The 24,615-nt window shown below is 37.7% G+C and overlaps 2 protein-coding genes and 1 non-coding gene across 6 annotated transcripts in view; 1 reads left to right on the top strand and 2 right to left on the bottom strand.

Moving 5' to 3' along the window:
* Positions 1–69: 69 nt before the first annotated feature.
* Positions 70–19,746, bottom strand: LOC100545269 (macrophage mannose receptor 1-like). The gene is made up of 22 exons (XM_031553905.1): positions 19,138–19,746; positions 17,178–17,576; positions 15,462–15,632; positions 14,685–14,849; positions 14,242–14,358; positions 13,198–13,347; positions 12,176–12,358; positions 11,832–11,986; positions 10,830–10,943; positions 9,898–10,013; positions 8,996–9,144; positions 8,407–8,606; positions 7,898–8,019; positions 7,082–7,169; positions 6,245–6,389; positions 5,740–5,775; positions 5,479–5,648; positions 4,554–4,621; positions 2,331–2,431; positions 1,870–2,012; positions 1,070–1,184; positions 70–966 (listed from the first exon to the last, which is right to left on the bottom strand). Exons 1-22 carry the CDS (start codon positions 19,196–19,198, stop codon positions 773–775), a joined length of 3,162 nt encoding a protein of 1,053 aa, XP_031409765.1. The 5' UTR covers positions 19,199–19,746; the 3' UTR covers positions 70–772.
* Positions 88–159, top strand: TRNAM-CAU. The gene has a single exon. It is a non-coding gene; the product is annotated as a tRNA-Met (tRNA).
* A 2,217-nt stretch (positions 19,747–21,963) lies between the features above and the next one.
* The window catches only part of LOC100545427 (macrophage mannose receptor 1-like), a 53,919-nt gene continuing 51,267 nt past the window's right edge, over positions 21,964–24,615 (bottom strand). For all 4 annotated transcript variants that reach the window (XM_019616410.1, XM_010712623.3, XM_019616412.1 and 1 more), the window contains one exon: positions 21,964–24,422. In XM_019616410.1, coding sequence (XP_019471955.1) covers positions 24,181–24,422 — 242 coding nt within the window. In that variant the 3' untranslated portion in view covers positions 21,964–24,180. The remainder of the gene's footprint in view (positions 24,423–24,615) is intronic.

Consider the following 24,615-nt stretch of genomic DNA (forward strand, 5'->3'; position numbering starts at 1 on the left):
AAAAAAAAAAAAAAAGTAGAAATGTAACTTTACAGCAAAATACAGCTGAAGTACATTTTATTCATCCACAAAAGCTAAAATAAGAACAGCAGAGTGGCGCAGCGGAAGCGTGCTGGGCCCATAACCCAGAGGTCGATGGATCGAAACCATCCTCTGCTAGCAGCACTTTTTACATTAAAAAGCAGTATCATTTGTTTTAACAGTCAGACTCCAAGATGCATTCAGGAAACACGAGCGACCAGAAGAGCACCAGGCAGCTCTCTCTCTGTCTCTGTCTTCTGGGAACAGCATTATCGAAATACACATGGCAACCATTGGCCACAATGGTTGGGCTGAGATAAGAAACCCAGACTGGGGGCCAGTGACTTTAGCAGACAGATCTCTCGATGAGTGAATAAAGCTGCCCATATCTTCTGTTGCAGGGAATTCCAGAACCTGGAAGTTCTCTTAGGGCAGAGGAGGTGCAAGTGTTCCCAGTTTGACAAACTTTTTGAGCAAGTAGCCAGGTTGCTTGAGGAGATCACCAGGAAATGTAGTATTCAGCAATCAGGGAGAGAAATCGATGAGTGGTATTGTGCAGTGATACAGGCAGGCCAACTATCCTGTCTGAAGTCCTTGCAAGGGGAAGAAGTTAAGCTAGCTTCCAAACCTGAGGAGACGGACCACAAAACCTGAAGACATAGGAGAATGGGTCCTAGTCTCTGCTTCGAGAAGGATGAGTCTCCCTCTTGCCCCCTAAGTGCCTTTAAGGTCCCTTTCAACCCAAGCTATTCTATTCTGTGATTCTATGATTCCATGATAACAATAAACTTTTTACCTTACTATAGTAACTTCGGGAACCTTTTGCCCAGTTTGTGTAGTAAACTGGACTTCCATCCGTCCATAAGTATGTATGCTCATGATTTATGTCATTCAGTCCAATCCAGGCATCGGTTGCAGTATTTTTTAAGAGAGACATGAGGAAAGCTGAAGAAAAGATAAATATTGTACATGGAAGGAAAATGTTATAATCTGTTTCTCCATGATCATTTGATGTCTCATCTAGTATCAAAAGATTTGTACTTTATACCTTGATTTTCCTTTTTTGAGACAGTAGCCAGGTTTCCTCCAAAAGTAATACAGTTGTTCCGTGCAGCATGCCATGTCAGTGTATAATTTTCATTAAGGCCAAATGCTTTGAAACACTGAAAAGAAAGAAGTGCGCCAAAGCTATAGTTGGATGGTGTTTTAGAGCTTCCAGTGAAAGCATCTCTGTGTGTAACAAGTGAGATAAGCTAGATATTTTAAACCAAAAGAAGATTTTATTGTCCTTTCTAGCCTGCCTTTAGGTCTTTCTGAAAGAGAAGATGCATACTGGAAAACCTCCATATTTTAGCACCCATTTAGAAGAAGAAATATATCAGTCTAAAAATTTCAGTGGAAATTAAGTTCAAGCAATGGTTCCACAGCATTTCAGAGGCTTGACTTTGAGTAAAGAATGCCTAAGACCTCAGAAAAGAATTCACACAGGTCAAAAAAGTGTCCCAGCAGTAAGTGACTGCCAGATAAGCTTAGCAAAGTAAGTAAGAATGTACAATTGTTCTGAAGTTATTTCTCCCCAGTTGCTCAACTATCTTTGGCAATACTAAATAATAGTAAAAATACAAAATGAAGATTTCTCCTTGTATGGCACATGATTTCTTTCATAACAGTTGTGGTCCCAGTACAGACTATAATTTCTATTTCAGGAATCTTATTTTTAGGGTCATTAAATATACATAGTCAGAATGTATTTTGTGATAAACAAAAACACTGCTTCAACTTAAATACTGAACCAAGGAAGTTTTCTATTCTTTTTAAAATGCAGTATACTGACTTTTTATACTGCACCTTATTATCAAAGAGGAGCCAGTCTTCTGGACACCCACCCTTGGGTGGTGGTACCGTGGGAGCAATACTTGGACGAACAGTACTGTTAAGCCTTTCACAGATGAAAAGCTCAATACTGCCACAGTTGAGGTCATTCCACGTACCTTAAGGCAAATCAGAATAAAAGACAAAACTGAGACTGAAATAAAGAGTGACCTTCCCTTTAGTAAATCTATAATAGGAAGTAGAACTGATTACCATATTTCCCTCCCCATGGAAATAATGACTAATTTTATGTATGTTCTCCTTAGAAATATTCAGGTTTACAGCAAAATTCATGACTGCCAAAGGGTCATTATAGTTTAAATGTTTAATTAACCCCTCTAAAATCTAATGCAGATCTCTAAGACACAGACTTGCACATTCAGCCCTCTCAAGTCTGTACCACACCATGAAGGACTGAATATTGTTACAGCACTCACCTGTTTGAGTATACATGACCACACAGTTTTCATCATTATTTGCAAAGTTGGGCTCATTGGGGGCCCAGGCAACATAGTTTACAGTAGTTCCATCCACCCACCTGAAATAAGTGATTTGGGAGAATAATAATTCTTAGGGTAGCATTTCTTTGCTAGGGACTTACTAGAGCTTGGTTGGTTTTTGTTTTGTTTTGTTTCTATATCGTAGTTTACAAACATGTATTCTTCCCTGGTAAAACTTTTCATTTGAAATCATTAAAACATATCTGCATGTCTAATGTGTATACTGTTGACCTGAACCAGGTCTCAGCTAGTCTTCTCAAAGTCACAGTTTTTCTCTGTCTCTGAGCATTAATAACTTAAACAAAATACACCGATGTAACACTAGGCCTGGCCTTACCTGGAGCACAGGTGCAAAAACATGAGGCTAACTTAGTAATTTCCTGGGGCCAAAGCAGTAATATGTCTTGAAGGGTAAGACAGATTCTCGAATTACGTACTAGGAACCATTTTGTTAACAAAAGAAATCTATAATACGTATTGCTACTGCTTTCAGTTATGCAAAAAAAAAAAAAACAAACTTCCTAGTTCAGTGATTCACAAATTTATTCTCACAAATGCCCTATGAAAAAAAAAACAGAAAAAAGCCTCAGAGTGCTGGAGGGAGCACAGTCAAGTGGGGAATGTGCCTTCAGACAGCATGAGCGCCAGGGCCACTCAGTGTTTTTCCAGTTTGTGAGGCTAATCAACAGTATGCATGTTCCTGCCAGTAGACTACAAATAAGGAATGCAAAAGGATGCCTAACTGCTTTCACTTGCAAATCTTCCTGAGTCAAACAGGAAAAAAATAACATAGAGTAAACTGGGAGGAATGTCTTAAAGACATGAGACAAAATGAGTCAGCAGTGTTGATGTACAGCCCAAAAAGCCAAGTGTATCCAGGCTGCATCAAAAGGAACATGGGCAGCGGGTCAAGGGAGATGATTGTCTTCAACCACTCTTCTCTTGTGAGGCCCCATCTGGAGTACAGCATCCAGACCTGGCTCCCCAGAACAAGGACATAGGCCTGTTGGAATGAGTCCAGAGAAGGGCCATGAGGATGCTCAGAGGGTTGGAGCAGCTCTTTTATGAAGACAGACAGAGGGAGGTGGTGTTGTTCAGCCTGGAGGAGGCTCCTGAGAGACTTCATTGTGGCCTTTCAATACTTAGAAGGGGCCTACAGGAAAGCTGGAGAGCGGCTATCAGAGGCTATAGCAATAGCAAAAAGGTAGATGGCTTTAAAGTAGCTTTAGATTAAACATTAAGAACAAATTCCTTACTGTGAGAGTGGTGGAACACGAACAGGTTGGTCAGAGAAGCTGTTGATACTCCAAGCTTGGAAAAGTTCATGGTCAGGTTGGATAGGGCTTTGGGCAAACTGATGTAGTGGAAGTTGTCCCTTCCCATAGCAGGGGGTTGGAACTAGACAGTCTTTAAGGACCCTTACAACCCAAACTATGGGTTAGAAACTATATTACTATTATTCTGAGTCATTCTATGATTTTACAATTCTATGATTCTATGATTTCTGATAAAGTTGGACCATCATCCAAAAAAAAGGATTAAATTAGAGGAGCAGTAAAGACAAACAATAAAGTTTGTTTTTTTTTTTTAACAGTTGGGCAGGGAAGGAGGAGGCAGAAGCTCCAGGAAATCAGACTGTCTTAGTTCCACAGAGATGAGCGTCTGTGGCTTGTGGACAAGAAAGACATCCTGAGAATTCAGAAGAAAGGTTGAAATGAAGCAGAGACTCATCTGACCAACTTTGAAATCCCTGAAGAAGGCACTAGAAAAAGGCAGAAGATGAACGCAGAGGAAGGTTTTGATCATTTGAATATTTAATACTTTCTTTAAGTACCACCTGGAATATCTCTAGAGACCTCGATCTTATCTATCTTATCTTGCATTTAATGAGGAGAGTGAGTGCATGTGTTAACTCAAAGCACACTGTGACTGTGAGCAAACATGATGTCACAAAACAAAAAACAGGGCCTAGAACTAGAAGAAGAGAAAATAGATAATGAAAATATCATAGGAGAAATGCTACACTGAAAATGAGAATTGTATTTTAAGATTTTACGTCAAACTCTGTCTGCCTTTAAGCCTCAGTAGCCTCCTAGAAACAGCCTTGGCAAATATTCACACATCACATATGAGTCTTACATATTTAATGTTTTCACTTACCGGAACGTCTTGTCAAGGCTCACAGTTAAGCCAATAAAAAAATTATTTCCTCGATCTTTGTAAAAAGTCTAAAACATACACACACACACACACAAAAAAAGTATCAATGAGATGTAAGCAAATAGATTTCAAATAAAATGAACAAGCACTCAAAAACACCTTATTTACATTTATACGGTTAGATGGCAAGCAACGTACAAGGAGTTGCTGGGATTATGCGCCCGAACTTCAAAAAGCAAAATTATCATTCAATTATAAAAATAAAAGCATAATGCAAGAAAAAAGAAATGGGGCAAAATGCTGTGTTAAGATTAAAAACAAAACAAAATAAAAAATGTCTTAAGAGGGCTATAAAATAAAAAAAACATATTTGTAGAGTTTTAGGAAAACATAATGGAAAATTGCCAAAAGGCTGCAAGTAAATAATGGAGTTTACTGTTTAATCACATGGAAGAAAGGGAGGAATCATACTTGTTTTTCATAGTATAAAAACTATTTATAGAAAACCAGAATCACCAAGTTATCCATTTCCTATTGTAAAGCAGCCTGGCTCAAACTATTTCTTGAAAATTTAAAATCTATTTTGACAAAAAGAGGGATTTTTTCCCTTTATTTTTAAATTTCGTGAAGAGAACAAGGTGGAAAACAAAGTACCCACTCAGTAACTAACATTCCACTAAACAGAAAAAAAGTTGAAAGTTGCACTCTGGCAATAGTCTTGTAAAGAAATGGAAGACTTTTGTACACATAGCAATTATTTATCAGAATAATGATTATGTTAAAGTTTCTAGGTAGTTAAACTCATGAAAGGTGGCACTAATTTTTTTATTATGCAGACTATTTTCTAATATGCCTGAAGGCAGCTGAAAAAGAGGCTTCAGTGGAGGATAAAACTTGATTTTTTGAAGTAAAGTTATTTTCTTACATATTTCCAAAGAAATGTTCTTTCACTTTCACTCTCAATAATGGCAAGATCACCACCATTTTTTTTGCAGTAGTCTCTCGCTTTTTCCATAGGCATCGCTTCCTTGCTAAAGTAATATTCCTTATGATTATATATTATCCAGTCATCTTCACTAACAATATACTCATGATCTGCAATATGAAACATTAAGTAGAGTGTTCATAATAGACATTAACACTATTGTATGAAAATTTCTTCATGTACTGAAAGTACAAGACTTACCAAATGTGGATGTAGGTTCTGGTTTCAGTGATGCTCCTGCAAGGTAAATCAATATCTGAATATATTAAATATATCAGAAATATCTAAATCAAATACATTTATGCCATTGTTTTTTAATCATTTACCATTGTATTTTAATTTCCAGCAATAAAATGAAACCTAGAAGTTACTCGTAAGATTATTTTTGTCACAAAATTTCTAGGAATATCTGAAAGAAGGTGTTACACTCAGCAAACTACTATATTAGAGCCAAGCTTACATAAACTATGGACTATGGATATAGGTTACTCGATTTCAGTTCCTCAGCATGCTGCATGTGCATGCTAAACTCACACATGTATCTCACTGATGAATTCATGGTTTTCAACTGCTTTTATTTGAATTGAAATTCATGTAGTGTTTCATGGAACAGCTGGCTTTAATACATGTGACGCAATCTGACCTAGAGAGGATGTTCTATACTGTTTCTAAATACTTTTTTAGGAAAAAAAGGTCTTCAACTTACCTTTTTTTATTTGACAAACATAGTCTTGCATATGTTCACAAAATATATCATTCCATTTCATATCATTATAACCATAAAACACTCCACATTTTTCATTTCCATCATAATTGTTTGGTTCTCCATTTGCCCATTTTTGAAAATTTACCTATAGTGAAAACACAGCTTTTTTAGGGTTTTCTACTGAAGCAATTTTTTTTTTTTTAACTTGTTAAAGAAGAAAACACTTCATTTGAATTCATGGTCCATATCATCTGTTTGTTCCAAACTCTGGAAGAAAGACATGACCACAAGACCATTGTATAGCATAGTGATTCTTCTGTGTACATACTGGCCAACACTAGTAAGCCAAAACACTGTTCTCCTCCATTATATGTGAAGAGATAAAGCTGTTCTGTCAAGCTCTAGAAAGTAGAATCTAAGAACTTTCCTCAGATCCTCTCCTCCTGCCCTGATGTTCCAGAGACATCTGAAGCTGCCATTATATCGTCTTGGGCCTTGCAGACATTGAGCTACTTAAGAGGGTGAAGGCAAAAAAGCTTATCTTCACCAAACAAACACAATTATTTCTCACAGTAAATGACAAATGGAAATACAGAGATCGGTACAACCAGAATGGCTTAAACCAAGAGAGAAAATAGAGATTCCATTATCTTTGGTGTTATTTCATTGCTATAACTGTCATACTACTCTGTATGACTGTGAACTATCAAAAGATAAAAACTAATTCCTAAATCAGACTTGGGAAATTGAGTTAAAGTCACTTGTGGTTTGTACATGCTTGACAAGCTGTATGTTTAGTATAAGAAAAGGATTAGGAACAAGAAATTGTTTACTCACCGGTGAACCATCACACCATGTAAATCCTCCATCAGAGTCCAAGGCATTTAAACCCATCCAGTAAGATAAGTGACGATAGTCTTTATTTCTGAATGATTATGTGCAAATATAGACAATAAGAGCATGAAATAGAGATGGAGAATATATGTCATACAGAAGTTTTGTCACTTGAATTATCACTTAAGGAATTGATGTAAAGTAATCCCCCCATTTTCATGTGGGAAAAACATTTGACAGGAATCAAGGAAACAGAACTGCACAGGAATGATCACAGATATCACATTAACAAAATTACTGAATTAAATAAAAATTTTAAGGTCTTGGTCCCACAGAGAAACTTATGCATTCAAATCCAGACTAGCCAGTACTCATTTGCTTCAGTTAAACAAATGAGAGTAGGTCAGTCTTTCTTAGTCTCCAATTTTTCCCCTTAACTAAAGAAGGAAAATTACATTTCACAGCATAAAATATTCCTTCAATTTTTCGATTATTTCATCTGCTGGTCAACTACAATAGGTTTCTCTTTTTCAACTAAACTCAGTTGAAACCAATTTTTATGACCCTTCTTTCATTTTTGTGTGTGTTCAAGCTACTCTCATATATAGAGGAATCTACCCAAAGGCCTGCCAAGAAGCACATTTGCTCACTTCTTTCCACCTCTTTACCTCTGTTTCTACCTGTTTACACTTTGCAGAGATGCACATTGTCTTTCCAAAAAAGAAACTGATCATTGGAAATTCCTCATGTCCTGCAAAATGTTCATTTTTAAAATTATATCTTTCCTATATTTAAACAATGTATTTTGCAGATACTTACAAACTAGATATTAGTTTTTGCTCTTCTTCACTGTGAACACATGCCAGATCTCCTCCAATAGCTCTGCAAAAATCTCTTGCACCAAACCATGTTTGCATTTTCTCCCTTCCTCTCTGAAAAATCTGTGAAAAGTGGGCAGTTAAATACAGTCTCAGATATTACAGTAATTTAGAGTCAGCATTCTGAGCCTCTGTTTTCTTTGTTCTCTGGCCTCTAGTTTAATCATTTGACATTTAGTTGTGCCATCTTGCTTGTGTGGTCACCTAGCAAACTTGATTATTGCAGCCTTGCTTTTGCCATCATCTAGAATCCTGGTAGCTCCAAACTTCAAATCCAGCAGCACACAGCACTTTTCAGCACCTCAGGATGCTCCACCCAGGATATGGTTAGAGATGTGTAAATGCAAATGACCCATTAGGTAAGCAGGATAAAATCCACCCTCCATGCATAGATGAAGCATATTCTTACTTGAAATGACAAGTGTTTGTTTTCATTTGTTAAACACCTACTTTGAAGCAGAAGCTGCTCTGAGGAATGGATTGCCATTCATCTGGGCAGGACGGGAGCGGAGGAGTTGTCGGAGGGGGTGGTGGGGTTGCTCCCTCCACCAGCTGCTTGCACAGAAACAGGTTTTTTTCTTCACAATTGAGAATATCCCATAATCCAGCTGAAGTTCCTGTTCTCATGGCCACGCAGCCTGGCTCCCTTCCTTCATGAAAGAGAAAATTTTAAAACCTTATGGATATATACCTACATCGTCTCAAAACATATACCCACTACTAAAAGCTACCTGTCCCCACAGTGTTCGAATATTCAAGGAGTTAAAATAAGTTATAAAATACTCATTTTATATTATACTGATGATATATTATATCATCAAAATATAAGAGCCAGCAGAGAACCAAGAATGAATGACAGCAGCGGCCACATGCAGTCCCAGGCAGCCACTTGGAAAGAGCTACTACAGCTTCAGTACAAACAGAAGTTGCATGGTTGTTTCTGCACATTTATGGCAGAATTGTTTTAAAACCATCCTGTAGTTTCTAAACCCTGACTTTCTGGTTCCCAGAGCAGAAACTCAGAACCCCTGGTTCCTACCTGGCATTCCCATGTTCCAGTGAGTGAAGGTGACCGGGTCCCCAGCAGTCCACCTGAACGTCCCCTGCTCCTCCACGTCTGAGAGTCCAATCCAGAAATATTTCACTGGCTTGAATCCAATTATAGAAGTTAAAAAAGCCTGTTCATATCTGTGAAGAATAAGTACTAAAGTAATGTATCAAGCTTTATTGTAATCTGCCTATTTCTTCAAATAGTTCCTTGTAGTAAATCTGGTAAATTTAAGATGATTTGTTAATTATGTGGGAAAAAATAAGCATAGATTGAAACAAGGATTATGGTCTTAAATGTATAGCTCTCATCATAATACAAATTGTTTACGTTACAATTAGGTAATGTAAATCATGCTTATAATTTAAAGTGATCCTGTTCTCCCCCTTGTGCTATACAACGAGCAATATAAGTCAATACTTAGGTTAATGCATTTATTTAAATCAGTGATACAGTGATTTAAAATAAGGTTTAGATCTTTAAATCCCTTTAGTCTAGGATAATATAATTATTCTAAAAAAAGAATACATTTCCAGATCTTCCTATTACGAAGAAAAGGCTAAAAACTCAAATCCAGAAGAAATAAATAGTTTCATATTTATCTGTTTAGTTCATTTCAGTGAGTTTTAAAACAGTCTGATGATTTGGGACTGCTGGGGGCCTGACTCAAATCTTTATTACCAGGGACAACAGGAGTGCTGGTGAGTAGCAGCCATAGCTTGAATGTTAATATTGATGACATAGCACTGCCTGTTTTGTTATACTTAGCTTTAACGTGTATCTTACACCAAAGAAGTGGTATCACATTAGACACTATTAATAACTGCAGAATGGGAAGAGTTGAATTTTTGGCTTGGTTGCACATCTGAAAGGACAAGATTACACTGCCATACCTGTCTGTCACAGTAGCAAGGTGAGCTTTATTTTCTTCACAGATAAGTTTTGCGTCTGAAAATGTTGCAGGTAGCTGCCCTATGGAGTAGCAGTAAAAGCCATGCTTCATCCAGCCCTGCCAATGCAAACAACAGATACACAAGGGGAACTGTCAGATTGCCCAGCACAGAGCTCTTCTAAAAGCACATTAACACGACACCAAAATCAAGCTCAGAAGCCACAAAAAGTAATTTAGAGGATAATCTAACATAGCTTTGCAGCCACAACACTGCTTCTCACCCCTTGATAGTGCCTTTGTCATGAGACATGGCTGTGACTTGGAACTGGTAAGCAAGCTGACAGCTACAGTTCAACAAATCCGGTAATGCCAGATCTGCTTTTGTGTTATGAATACATAACATTATGCTCATACACTCAGATGACGTTAGCAAGGAAGTGCTGGAGAAATTAAAAATAAAATACGGAAAACATTTTTATTTTTTTTTCTCCATAGTATTATGTTATGTCATTTTAAATAGAGCATAAAACAGCATATAATTTTTATGTGCAGCTGTTGCAAGGAGCTGTGCTGCAATCGCACTGTAAAACAGTAGGCTCAGATACTTCTGCCTCCTGTGAGGTAGGTGGGTTGAACCTAGATGGCTCTGTGCAATCTGTGGGATCCTGCTCAAAAGCAATGAGATGCTCTGCAGAGAGAGGCCGTTGGGGCAAAAGGAATAGTTCTGCACCAGGAGGCAGCAGAATGAAGTGCATATGTAAGTGAGGAAAAGAGAAGACATTTTGAGTCTATCAGTCTAAGAAGTATCAGCACAGACAAAGTAACAGTTTTCTAGGAGTCCACAAATTGCAATAATTGACTTCTATGCCACTTACCATCATGGAAGTGAAAGTGGGATGCAGTGACCTTTCACTGCTTTTGTTTCACACTTACTTTCTGGCAGCCCGGGTAAGTAGCTTCAGCTTCCCCTGATTCCTCTGCCAAGGGTTTTCTTTTGCAGATGTAACCAAGTTTTGTTTCACAAGCACTGTCAGTCCAGAACCCAGCCTGAGCAAGGCAGAAAGAAACCACAAAGAGAAGTGAAATCTAGAGAAAATCCAGGTTCTATAGGAATATTTACTATTCTCAGAGAGACCACTTCTCTCTTCATATGGTGTGAGTTGTTTCAGCGTTTCCATGCCTGGATACCTTCTCCAACCTCCCAGACAGGGAACACAACAAACTGAGGGCCACATTTCCTCAGAAGTATGAGAATTAGGGAGGCATGTATTAAAGTTTCAGTAGCTGATGAGAAAAGTAAAGCATCTTCTCTTTCACCCTATTCTCAGCACTGTAGTATTTATTCAAATTCATATATACAACAGTATGCTCATACACCCAGATGACATCAGTAAGGAAGTGCTGGAGAAAATAAAAATAACATGAAAAACATGCTGTCTACCTAGTATAATAATTCATCATTTTAAACTGAGTGTAAAACAGAACAAAGTTTTTTTTGTACCTAATCTTTGTTTCCAGTAATATGAGCTCCCAGAGCAACTGTAATAAAGGTATGTTTACATACCTTTCTGATGTTTTACAGGAAGGATAAGCAAGTCCCTGTTCCAATAACTACACTATGCAGCTATGATTGGCCAGGTCGAAGGCAGGTGAAGGGTCACTTCAGCCAATTTCAGATGGGAGATTTGTTGCAACTGTTATAAAGTAGATCAACTCTCAGTAGAGTGCATTGCTTCTGATGCTCCATCATACTTCTTCCTAAACCTGGTCTCCAGCCTCTCACCATACTGAAATATTCTGAAGTAAACCAAGTTCCTAAAACTCTTTAAAAGCCTTTTTTTTTTTTCTTTTTTTCTTGGTCACAGAATTTTCAGATTTTTTTTTCCCTGTATAGGGGAGGTATAAAGGGCAAAACAGTTAGGGAGGGATTTTTACCTCTCCATTCATAACGATGCAGTCTGCCTTATTAGGTGTGTGGGTCGGCTGTCTTTGATGCCACTTGGTGTATGTCACAGGTGTCCCATCACTCCATTCAAAATACATCTGAAATCTGAAGTCACTTAAACCAATCCACAGCTCATCATCTGGCTCTGGAAAAACAAAGTTAATGATAGGCATTGTCTTAAAATTGAGATATAATGTCTAATATCCACAATTACTGAGCAAGGAGTTTCAAAAAGTAAACAAATTAACAGGTAAGCTTATGGTTATAATGATTACATGAATAACAACAAGAGAGTGTAGCTTCAGACAAAGAAATTTCTTGTGGGAATACTCACTGTACCCAAGTTGAGACACTATAAAACTGTACTCCTCAACATTATGAATACTTGTCAGGTCTCCATCTTCTTTTCTACAAGATGATTGGGCCTGTTTCCATATTTTGGGTGTTCTGTAAATTCTATAGCAATGTTCTGCATAGGCTACCCATTCCCTGGGGCACTTAACAGGCTTTGTGTCTCCTAAAAAAAAAGTATTTCAAACAATTAGTGACTGGTTCTGCTGAATGTTCTCTGCTAATCACAAAGAAAATTACCTGTACTGCAAACTCTGAGCTACTGGAATACAGACTGGTAGAAAAGACAAAAAAAGGGTGGGAGTATCATAAAGAATGCAAAACATATTTCCATCAGAACAATATTGTTCCAGAAGCTACCCAATAGCTCTTTTAGAGGATGAAATAAATGCTCATCAATTCGGTATGCAAACTTAGAGTATCGCCCTTCATGTCAAATCCCCATCCATATCTTCTGGATACAAGAACCACGGGGCCTCTTGTTCTACACAGGAACTCTGTCTTAGTGAATTTTGGAGATTTTCTGTGTTTTTTTTCATGGAACACCAGGTGCTTGCCAGTCACTTGAAGCTCCTGCAAAGCTCATCTTATGCATAGGAAGGCCCAGAGACATTCATGTACAAGCTTGCATCCCCCTGGTCAACATCCAAGCTTGGGTCTGGAAGTAAGCATGGGTCAGAAACCGTTCCCAATAGGCTATCTGGGTGCAGCCTTAGTATTTAAGATATGCCATTAAACCCCAATCCAGTGAAAAATGTTATAGACTATTATATGTGTTGCTGGGGGAGTTACAGCAGAGCTAGAGGCATGCTGAGAATTCCCAAACACTAAACATTTTCTTCCTATAGAAAAGACTACATTGCCTCCAGTGAAAAGAGAACTCCAATGGGAAAAAGCGCCAGCCCCAAGTTCTAGTATTTTCTTTTCAGAACAGAGTAGAAAAGGCTAGAGAGAGCGGGGGGAGCATGAGCTCTGGCTCACATCTTTTTGCAGGACTCATCATACCTGAGGGAACAGTGAAGGAGTCATCCACAATGGAAGAGTTTCTCTTTTGGCAGATATATCCTAGCTTTTGATTACACGCCACATTTTCCCATTTGCCATTCCTGCCTTGGAAAGTCCCACACATTTTTATAAGCTCCACAGAGGGATTTCCTTTAGGAAAGAAGCACAACATACAGAGAATCTCTCTGTTAACACCGAATATTTTCATCTCACCACAGAAGGGAATGCACAGCCACAACGGCCTTAGTGCCTGATTCTTCAGAGTGAGAACTCCCAGGAGCACTGATGAAGAGACACCAGTGAGCCCACTGGAAGGACCCACATTTCAAATGCGAGGATTTCCCCTCTCCCATGCACAACTCAAGGAGAAAATGAGGGTGTTTGAAACACTGCAGCACACAGAAAAACACTTCATAAAAATTCAGCTAAGGCACAACTCCCTGTGGGTTGGTATTATTGCAAAACACTCAATATCCTTTGCTGTCAAAAAATGGATGTGAAATTTGTATTGAATTCCACATAAGTGCTCACCCTTTGGATTTTCCTGTCATCAGAACTGTTATTATGAAATCATGTTCTTCAGCAACATGCACTACGGTGAATTAAATCTTGAAAGATATAGTGGAAACTTATTTAGAGTTTATCACATAGACATCATAAGCAATACATAAGAGCAATTGAAAAAAATATACAGCACTTCTCTTTTGTTTTTTTTTCTCTTTCATAATTCTCTATATGCTACTTTTCATGAGGTTTTCTTTTGATTTGAATAATATGTGTGACGAGAAAACTGTATATGGAAATCAAACACTGAGTGAGGTGCAAATGCATGTTTTTAATGGTTTTCTTGGATGAGCTATCTGCTTTTCCTGGGAATGAGCCATCTATGATGCAAAGCCATTATCGCAATACCCTACATTTATCATAGGCACTTGTAACCTGTAAAAATTCTGTGAAACAAAAGGAATCAGGTAACAGGACTTCAGGGAAGAGAACAGAATTTTGGCCCAAATATTGATCATCATTTCTGAAAAATGCACTCACCTGGAGCCCAGTTCAGATATCTGAGAGGACTACCCTCAGTCCATTCCCAACTGCTATCAAGTCGTCTGACAAGACCAGTCCAGAGCTTGGCATTGAATCCCAGATCACTAGTGAGTCCTACATGTGCAAAATAATAATAATAATAATAAATAAATAAAAATAATTAAATGCATCTGGTAAGTTGTTGAAGAAAACTTAAATAATTTTTTAAAAACTGGACAATGAAAAAAAAAAGTCAGATATCTTTTTTATCTTTTCTATATGGATTAGGTTTTTTTTCACAGTATTTTAAGAATTTTTTTTTGTCAGAAAGTGACAAGGTTTTTGGGTTTTTTCTAAGAATGGCACTGGGACTTATTTTCAAACGGTGAATGTAAGTATCCATTTTAAAGCTCATTTTAACTACATTCATTTACTTGTTTGTATGTGATTTTTTGCTTTACCTAATAAAAACATTTCTTCATGAGGGCTTGTGACACTTAATAATTCTGCATTCTGCTGCTGGCAGCTTCTTCTTGCTTGATGCCACGTCAAAAGTGAGTTTGCATTTATCTGATAATGGGTTTCAGTCAAAGGATTTGTTTTCCAAAACTCTTTGTAGAGAGTGTCTATAAAATATGAAAAGCACAACTTGATAAGATAATCACACTTGTTAATGTAAAAAGTAAAGTATTCAGTGAAGACTAAAACAGTGTAGCCATATGGTTTGATAGGTTTTGCCCTCAATATATACTTTGTGCTTTCAATACAAATAACACATTTATAATGTAAAGAGTTACAAATCTCATTTTTCTACATTCACTTTCTTCTTTTCCATTTATATCTCATCTACTTCTCTCACAGTTCAGTCCACATTAACCTCCTTTTCCCCATGCAGAAAATCTTGGTCTCTCCATCCATTCTTTTTACTTTGGAACCCTTCTTACTCTCTATATTAACTGCCTCAAAATGCCTCGAAAGCACTTCGTTCTGCCTTTTTCCATCAGTTCCACACAACATCCTCACCATATATTTCCTAGATACCAGTCTCCTTATCTCCGATGGAGAAACCAAATGAAGAGCAGAGGCCCCATTTCCAGTTGCATAGCTTACAGTGAATTAGGTTACCCAGAATCCAGTTTGCTGTCCAGTACTACTTTCACATCCTGAGGAGATTTTGACTGTGAGAGGAGGTGGCATTTTACTTAATGCTTTCCCTGAAATACTTATAAATAAATTACCTTTTGATGGACAATTTCCAAAACGTTGGTCTCTATCAAAATCTGAAGTAGTTGCACACCAGAGAGAGCTTGCTTCAGTCCGACGGATGCAGTCAGCAAACCATTTACCATTGAACTTGAAAGGGAACACACAAGGTGCACCAAAATTATTTCCTCCTAGTGTATACATATCTATGGAGAGAAACAGTTTAATAGCAGTCACTTGGTATCTGATACTAATCACAGGGTTTGTTCACAGGCATCTCTCCATGGATATTCCTAATTAACACTCTTAAACAGTCTTGATTTGGCTCTCAGAAAAAAAGAAAATCTGTCAGATTTATTACTTGTCATCTCTGGACTGTTGTTTCATGACTCAGCCTCTCCCATTGCATAAATTTCTGTCCTCAGATGATGTTTAGGATCCTTTCTTCTTTTCTCTGTATGGTTGAAGAAGCTTGGAAAGGAACTGTCAGACTTATTGGTCCACATGAGAGGATGTTATATCTTAAAGTTTTAACTGTTGGAAAGCAACTCTCCAATGTCTACACAGTCTAGTTTGTCTGTACCTGAACAAAATAATGATAAAATTCATTCCAGGTAGAACTGTCTCGTGCTATTTAATCTCTTACCCTACTAGTATTACAGTAGAAAGGACTCTGAACACTTGAGACTGAATGCTACGTCTGTTGTAACCCAAGCAGGATAATAAAGCAGGAAAAGGAGACCCAGCTCTCTAGTGTTGAAATCTCCAGCATTCATATCTAAATGCTAGATGTTACTGCATTCTAAAGCATTAAAGCCCTATTTTTATTTTTCTCTTCTTATGTTTTTTCTTCTTTTTGGACCTGGGAAACACTAGATAAACACTTTTAGCAGTGAATCAAAACAACGTTATCTAGAAATTAACTTATAAAGACAGCAACTGGTCAAATCAAGTCAGAACAAAAACATTTTGATATAATGGAATTCACCACTTCACCCAGAAATGGATCAAGTTGATTTTGAAACAGTCACAGATTCCACCCACACCATCTCCCTCCATTGTTGCTGTACAAAGAGAATTCCCATTCTCCTTTTTTATTTCATCACAAGCCTTTTATTCTTTCATTTGACAGAATCACACTTTTTGAGATGGGCAGAAAAATATGCAGTCATGTCAGAGTAGGTCCAGAGGAGGGCCACAAAGATGCTGAGAGGGCTGGAGCGTCTCCCCTATGAGGAAAGGTTGAGGAAGCTGGGCTTGTTCAGACTGGATAAGAGAAAGCTCTGAGAGGACTTTCCAGAATTTACATGGGGCTTATAAAAAAAGACAAAGACTTTTTACATGGTTTAAGAGTGACATAGGAAAAAAAGATTTAAAATAAAGGAGGAGATCAGATTAGATATTAGGAGAAAATCCCTTGCTCGGAGGGTGGTGAGGCAATGGATCAGGTTACCCAGAGAAGTTGTGGATCCCTGGAGGTGCAAGAACAGGGTTTGAGAAATCTGGTCTAGTAGGTGGCAACTCTGTCCATGGCAGGCTGTTGGAACAAAATGTTCCTTAATGTCACTTCCAACCTATGCTATTCCATAATTCTATGATTCTGTGATATTTGTGTTGCATTGCTAAGCCACTTGCAGTGAACTGTATTACTGATGTCACTATTACAAGGACTGCTGCTTGACAAACAGGCAGTTGAATCCATTCAAATAGGGATTTACCAATAAATATAGAAATTAATTTTCAATACTCACCCTCATAGGGCCTGGAGCATATGCTGCCTGCAGTTCCATGGATTCTCCACCGGCTCCCTTTGCCTGATTCTTTGGACAACCTGATTTTCTTCCCCTTCCCTTTGCCATAGTTGAGAAACAAATCTTTGCCTTGGATTGAAAGTGCCTCATCCTTACATTCCCACCTCTGAAGCTCGTTCGTCCTGTTGCAGGTTTCCAATGTGATGGCAGCCTCGTCATCCTTGGTGAGCACTCCCAAGCACAGCTTCATCCCCATGCTCAGCAGCTGTGTGGCCGAGATCCATCTGAACCTCTGCAACTCATTTTTCTCATTGCACATGGCAGTTATGACTGAGCTGCTGTTTAGAGCTTGGGCACAGAGCTTGCTATCTTCATTATAAATTAAAAATATTCCACTATCTATAAAGCAAAATCAGAATGCAAATTTTTGAGGAGAGCTGCCATAGGAGATAAATCAGTTTCTTGCTATATGACAGTCTGCTACAATAAAAAATAGATATTCAGAGTCGATTGAGAAAGAAATCCAGAGAGTTTCATCAACAGTATGAAAAGCATTCATCACAATATTTTTAAGATACATACAGAATAGAATTTTCTTCTTAAAGCACGCTGTTCTCAAAGTGCCATTCAAGAATGAGATTAGATTCAATGACTTAAATGATTAATATGATGACTTAATGATTTAATATGAGATTTAATGACTTCTGTAAGCTTTCACCACCACACAGCATATTAAACAGGTTTTAATTTTGTGAGTAAAAGGCTTTTTGCATTAGAGGCATGAAAAAAGATTTCCATACTCAACATTCAACCATTTTTACATTTGGCCCAGAATAACATTGTGTTTTGCAACTCAATAAACAAGTGCAGCACTTTACAACTTTAGCTAATAATATCCGGAATTTTTGGCAACCATACAGAAAGTCATTTCTTCACAGAGTCGGAGTTCAGGTTGTGCTTTTCTCAGGAGGAAAACCACAAACTGCAACATCATCAGTTCTGAGTACAGAATAACTGTCCTCAGTGCCATTAATAGCTACACTTGTGAATAGAAATGTGAAACATTGCACGACACCCCAAAGAGCTTTGTTTCTGAAGACCAATTGCAAAAAAAGTGGGCAGAATTTCAGCCTGCTCCAAATCTGGAATATTTTTGCTGCTGGCTTTGTATCACTCAGCTCTCCTCAACGGACAGCAACATGACCCAGCTTGCTCTGCTGTGCAATTGAGCTTTCCTGCCACCCCAGCTTTCTTACCAGGAGAGAAATAGATGGGGTTCATAACCCCACATCCCAGGACACTTGGAAGCAGTCAAACTGCTGTAGTGACATTCCTGTAAAAAGCTAAAGATCTGAACAAGTAGAGGCATTCAACTGGCACAGCTCTGCGGCTGCAGTGGTGCTTCATGCTAGCCAGCTAAGCCTTGCCCAAAAACTTGCAGAGAAGAAACTTATACATGGTGGATTAGACCAGGGTCGCAGCCAGCAGCTTTTAAGATCCTTTCTAAAACTGCCAGCCAGGAAATAGGATTCCAGTAAACAACAGTCTGTGTGCAACAGCCACATGAGCTGGGTAGGAAACTCAACGCAGACATCAGCCAGTGGTTCCATCCATGCTGAGAGAACACTGCCTTGTGCACCTGAGCTGATTTGCCTCGCAGTGGAGTACTTTCAGGTCAGCTACATCCATACTCAGCTGGCTGCTTTTCAGGAATCAGCACTGCCTCACTCACACTGTTGTTTTTTTGTTTGTTTGTTTGTTCTACTCATTCACATCCTTGAATACTGAGTTACAAAAGCAATGTCTAACATCACCAGATTTAAGAGTTGAAAGAAACTGTTCCAAATTACATGCTGGGCTGCAAATAGATCTAACCTCAATCTCCATGAGAAAGGTTGACAGAAAAGCAGGAGAAAGATCACTTTCAAAACTCTGAACTCAGCAGAGGACAAAGACTTACCAGACGCTTGAAGAGGTGTACAAAAGGAAAAGAGAAAAATCACAAGAAGGTAAACAGCCATTGCCAGATGTTTTGCTCCTTTGTCCTCTGCAGCTCTAACTCTTGCTGAAGAACAAATTATGTCTTGCAAGAAAACCCTTCTGCATTGACCCAGGTTAACAAATCCTTTTAGGTTTTAAGACTCAACTGATACAGGGAAGTTCTGGTCTGCAAATGAGGAACCAAATCACGTCACATATGTAATTTTGAAATAATACTTCAATGAATAAGCTTTACTTTTTAAGCTATTTTCAATACTGAATGCAAGAGTTTTCTCTTCCGTGAGTATGTTAGTTCTAAGAGGCCACATTTTAGTGAAGATGTTTGGAAACGTGCCTTGCAACTCAAGATCATTATTTTTAGGGTGAAGTTGACATGAATATCTCTCTAATGGAAATAAAAAAAGTAAAAAAGAAGAGTAAGATTGGTCTGATCCAAAAAGAAGAGTGTAATACGATACCATGAAAAATGGCTGGGAAAACCAGGCAAATCAAGTAACCATGATCCTAGAATTAGAGGAAAAAACAGCATTTCAACTTTTCCATAAAGAAGAGAAAAGCTGCAGAAGAAGAATCTGTTTTCTTCAGGAGGCATCTATCCCTTCTTTTGTTCTGTACCTGACACATACAGAAGCAGCGTACCCAAACTGACAGCAACCAACTGATGAACTTCTGAAAAGAAATGACACAAGGGAAAAATATAATCTGCCACTAGAAAATGATGGATTTGCAATTATCAGTAAAGAGGGAAACCAAGCTGATAAGGAATTCTGCCACATTCTTCATCCGTCTGGTCTGTGAAAGTTTCCACATCCTAAAGTACAGTCTGTTCAGACATTCTGACAAAATTCCGCTGTCTACTTTGAGAAAAACCCTCTGCTTTATAGTATGCAAAATAATTAGAAATACATAGAGGTTGAGGAAGAAGAAAGACACTCATACCTGCAGTAGGTTTATAACACTTTTTGAATTCTTAAACTCTTGAATACGGTCTTTGAAAAATCACCATCCCCGTATCTCCAGGAGAGGCTGCTTTGGGATAAGTCCCCTGATGTTTTCTATTTACAGAAAGTACCCTTTAAGATCCGTCAGTGCTAAGGAAGCTAAAATAAGTCTTAGCCTGAAAAATTGCTGCTATTGTAGGCAAAGGAAACCCTGAATACCTACATGAAGAGCTGAGACCTTGTTTCTGTTGCTCTGACTCAGATGCAAATGAATAACACTGGGCCTAGAAAAGTCCATAAGGAATTAGGGCAGGTCAAGAATTACAATGCTGAGAGAAAACAATGGGACTAGTGGGCAAGAAAAAGGGACCAAAAAGCAAGAAAGAACAGGAGAATGAAGGATTGTTGTCAATTATCTGCTGAGAGAAGCTGAAAAAAAGATACTAATGTCAGTTTCACCACCATGGTTGCCTGAGAAGAGCCTGTCACAGCTCAAAAAGTGAGTAAGAAGATCAGAAGACAGCAGAAAGGCACTCCACTCAGAAAAGCAGCACTGAGTTTTGTGTTGAGTCAGCATTGTTCCTTTGGCAATCTCTGCTCCCAGGCAGGAAGTTACACTGTGCAGATTCACCATCTTCTCTCTGAAGTCAGAACTCTTCTGCAAAAAAGAGGAAACAGAAACAAAGCGCAAGAAATGTAGCTGGATGCAAAGAGGCAAGGCAAACTTTTACATGTTATCAACAATTACCATCAAGTCATTCCTAAGTTACTACCAAAGAAATGAATGGGTGAATCCATGCAGGTTCTACAAGATGTGTCCCTAAAATTAAACAATTCATTTTCAAAAAGCATCATTATAAATATTTGGAAAATAAATTAATAAATTAATTAAATAAAAGGTGATCATTTATCCTGTTTGATATAAGATTTCTACTCAGAATCCTCATATGTAAAGCAAAATCACAAAGCTTCCAATTCAGAAAAAGGGTTTTTTTTAACGCCAAAACCAAAAATCTTAGTAGAAATGTTCTATACTAACAAACAAACAGAGGGAACAAGCTTTACATTTCTGTAGATAGGTTCAGAACTTATTGAAAGAGCAACAAAAAGCACCTGGCATTTTCATGCTATGTTTTCAAGATACATCATCTTTATTTTTCATTCATCTCCCTAAACCACCAAAATGAAATGTGAGAAAGCTCAGTGGAATCAGAGGGTTACGGAAATGAACTTTTTAGGATCATCTAAAAAGTCTCTTTTTCTTCTCTTTCATCTTTTCAATCAAGATTTTTGCTTCTTTTTTTTTTTTAATAGCAAGAATATTGCAGAAAAGCAAGACCCAAGTGGCAGGATCTATTCAAGACACAAAATAAGAGAACACAAAAGCAACAAGGGTGCTTAGGAGATAAGACTGCTTCCATAAGGAATAACAGCGTGCAGCAAAGAATGGCTGAAAGAAATGGTGACATGACAATCAATAAGATGCACTGCTTTTATTCATGCACATGGGGCAACATGAACAGTTCACCAAGCCCAATCTTGGAAACTTTTGAGCATTTAGTCACTTGTCAGGAACGTGATATCTTAGCAGCAGGAAAGGAGGACGTGTTGCCAGAGCACCAAATAATGTTCAATTAAATCACTGCAATCCAGCCCAGTCCTGGTTAGACTGAAATAACAAGGTATTTCTCTTTCCACATTCTCTTGAGAACTACTCTCCTCAAACTTTCTTGAAGATCTACATGACCAAAGAAATTATGATTTTAAAAACTTTGTGCTCTGTATTCAATCTAACAGGAACTATGTGAAAGGAAGAAAAAAAAAAAAGGAAAATTGATCACAAGTCCATTTCATCTTATTTTAATTAGATATTGTTTAAAGTATTCAAGTTGTTTTCTCTGCTTTCCATTTAAAAATTGAAAAAATTGTCAAATTGTCATTACTATATACATCATATATAGCGTATCAATGTTCATTTTAAGCTAACCAAATGGAACTTAAATGATGTTCTGTGCTATAAATGCCACCACTTTCACGTTTGCTCTTTCTCATAGGAGATTTGCTCCAATCCCATTGTATTGCAATTGGAAGGACAGTAAAGCATACAGCTTAAATATCATACTCCTCCAAAAATCTTACATGTCTTAGAGTAGAACAGAAACAGCATTACACAGAAGTAGCTACACCTAATGCTAGCTATTAAGTGGCATTTAGCTAAGAATGAGTAAATGAATTCAGAATAAGCCAGGCTCCAGAAGCTGGTTTCTCTCCCTGTCAGTCTTTAGCTGTAGAGATGTACCTATAAAGTACGACAGAGTATGAGGAAATGAGACATCTCTTCAATCTTTGTTTTCTTTCCACTAATACATCGGCACACATACACATGACAAAATGTTGTCCAGAAGAATCATTTGCTGTGATCTTAGGTCTTTAGGATTGTGAAGGGCCTCAGAACAGGACTAAACTTTTTTGGATAGAGAATGCACCGATTTGTTTTTGCACAACAGCCAGTGCAATAAGGCTGGGATTCCAATCACAGCCTCTCGGCATTTCTGCCCCTTTCACATATGTTTCTCTCTGTTTCAATATTGTTGAAATATCATCATCTTTAACATCATTAATCGAAGTTGAACAGGACGTCTCTGGTTTGTAAACCACACCATCTGGGATGAAGAACCATTAGAAGTAATAATCCTCAAAAAGACAAGTTTGAACAAACGTGTTAAAAAAGAGAACAGCAGAAGAAATATCTGCTATTATTATTAGAAAAGAAGACGGGCAGAAAGAGAAAAGGGACTCCAGAACAGATTTCCCCATCTTCACTACATGAATGTAAAATCCAGATCATTAAGCTGGCATTTTTGACTCAGATTTAAGCATATAATCTATGCGTAGATACAGGAAAATACAGTTCTTATTTGATCACAGTTCAGATTAGAATGTCTCCAGGATTGTGTCTTCTATTTAAGTTTATCCTATTACAGTCTTACATAGGCAAGACTATACAATGCAAAACCATTTAAAAATCAAAGAGAGCTACTGTTTATTTCACAGAACAAATCTGAAACCACAAAATCAAATATCGTACACCTTTATATGTGAATGAGGAATTGCATATGATTTGTGTTTTATAAGATTTGGAAAAATTAGAAATATAAACCCCACATTTGGAAATTTAAGAATTATGTAAATGGTAACTGATCTAGACATTTCTGAAAGGAAACAAAGTCAGTACTAATGGATACATTGGTTAAGGCAAAATTTTTCCTGACTTCCAGCAAACACCTCACATATCTATGCCATTGATTGTGACGGTATAAAAAAGTAACATGTGATTATCAAAACACAGTGCTCCTACAAGCCTTCAGAATGCATACTGGTAACGTTCCCCCTCCTCCTCAGTAACTGTCCTGATAAGAAGGAAATTTCACTGTTAACTTTATTGCCTCTCCCAGAAAAGTCCACTTGTAGCCAGCAAGAACTCCAGCCAACAAGGGCCTGCCTCCCATTTTTACCTGATCAAATCTTAGAAGAAATAAGCAACAAGAACTAAATACTTGGTTCTCCACATTGTGTAAAATCACAGGAATTGGAATTTTGCTATGAAAGGATTTTTTCAGACTCTTCAAAAACGATGTCTAAACACAGGTTTGTTACTTAGCAACTATCACTGTAGTTATGCCATTGGGAGTACTTGAGAGCTGGCAGAATTAGAGATGTTTGTTGAAGATTCTGTGTATCACTACATGGTCTGAACTGAATTTGGTGCAGAAATTTCAAATCTTGACAGCTTTCTTAAGAGAATGTACCTAAATTCCACCTTCTTTACTGCATCCATTTCTATTGTTCCATTTAATAATTAGCATTATCCTAAGATCATGAGATCTGAAATCTTACACAAGATGGTTATGAAATAAACATGATGCTGTATGTAATAATATGCACAGACTGAAACTGGCTAATACAGTATTTGCACTGAGAAAATATGCAACTGCAGTTGCATAATTTTATTAAAACAAGGCACATTACATTACGTATTACATTACATTAATTTTATTATACTATAGTGTCGCATGTTCATTCCGTTCTATGTTGGTCACAAGATCCTTTGTGTCTCCAGTTCCATCACTATTAAAATACAAATTGTTCTCAAAGCTGTCATTTGTTGACAAGCGATTCTTTCTTCTTTTGTAGAAGAGATAGCCTGCAAGGCTGCTTCCAGCAAGGATGATGATGACAACAATAACTACAATTCCTGTTTTACCATGGCTTAGAGTAGGGGCCTCCTCATCCTTCGTCATTGCTGAAAACAAATATAAACAGTAAGTTGATTTTAAAAAGCTAGCTGCATTTCTATCACTAATTTTTATTTTAAATTTTTGTTCAGGTACTCAATGGAGTATATCATTTTCTACTAGGAAATAATGTGCTCTTAGGAAACACACAAGTACTCGGAAAATGTAGGAATACATAGAAGATCCTACAGGAAATGTAGG

This window comes from Meleagris gallopavo, chromosome 6 (assembly GCF_000146605.3).
Source record: "Meleagris gallopavo isolate NT-WF06-2002-E0010 breed Aviagen turkey brand Nicholas breeding stock chromosome 6, Turkey_5.1, whole genome shotgun sequence".
Classification (NCBI taxonomy): Eukaryota; Metazoa; Chordata; class Aves; order Galliformes; family Phasianidae; genus Meleagris; species Meleagris gallopavo.

Excerpts from the sequence above, each read along its gene's own strand:
- LOC100545269 (XM_031553905.1), bottom strand. The coding sequence starts at position 19,198 with ATGGCTGTTTACCTTCTTGTGATTTTTCTCTTTTCCTTTTGTACACCT. Across the intron at positions 8,020-8,406 it reads AGAGCAGCTTCTGCTTCAAA|ATTTTTCAGAGAGGAAGGGA; the intron begins GTAGGTGTTTAA and ends CACTTTTCACAG. Across the intron at positions 5,649-5,739 it reads AGAACCTACATCCACATTTG|ATCATGAGTATATTGTTAGT; the intron begins GTAAGTCTTGTA and ends TTCATATTGCAG.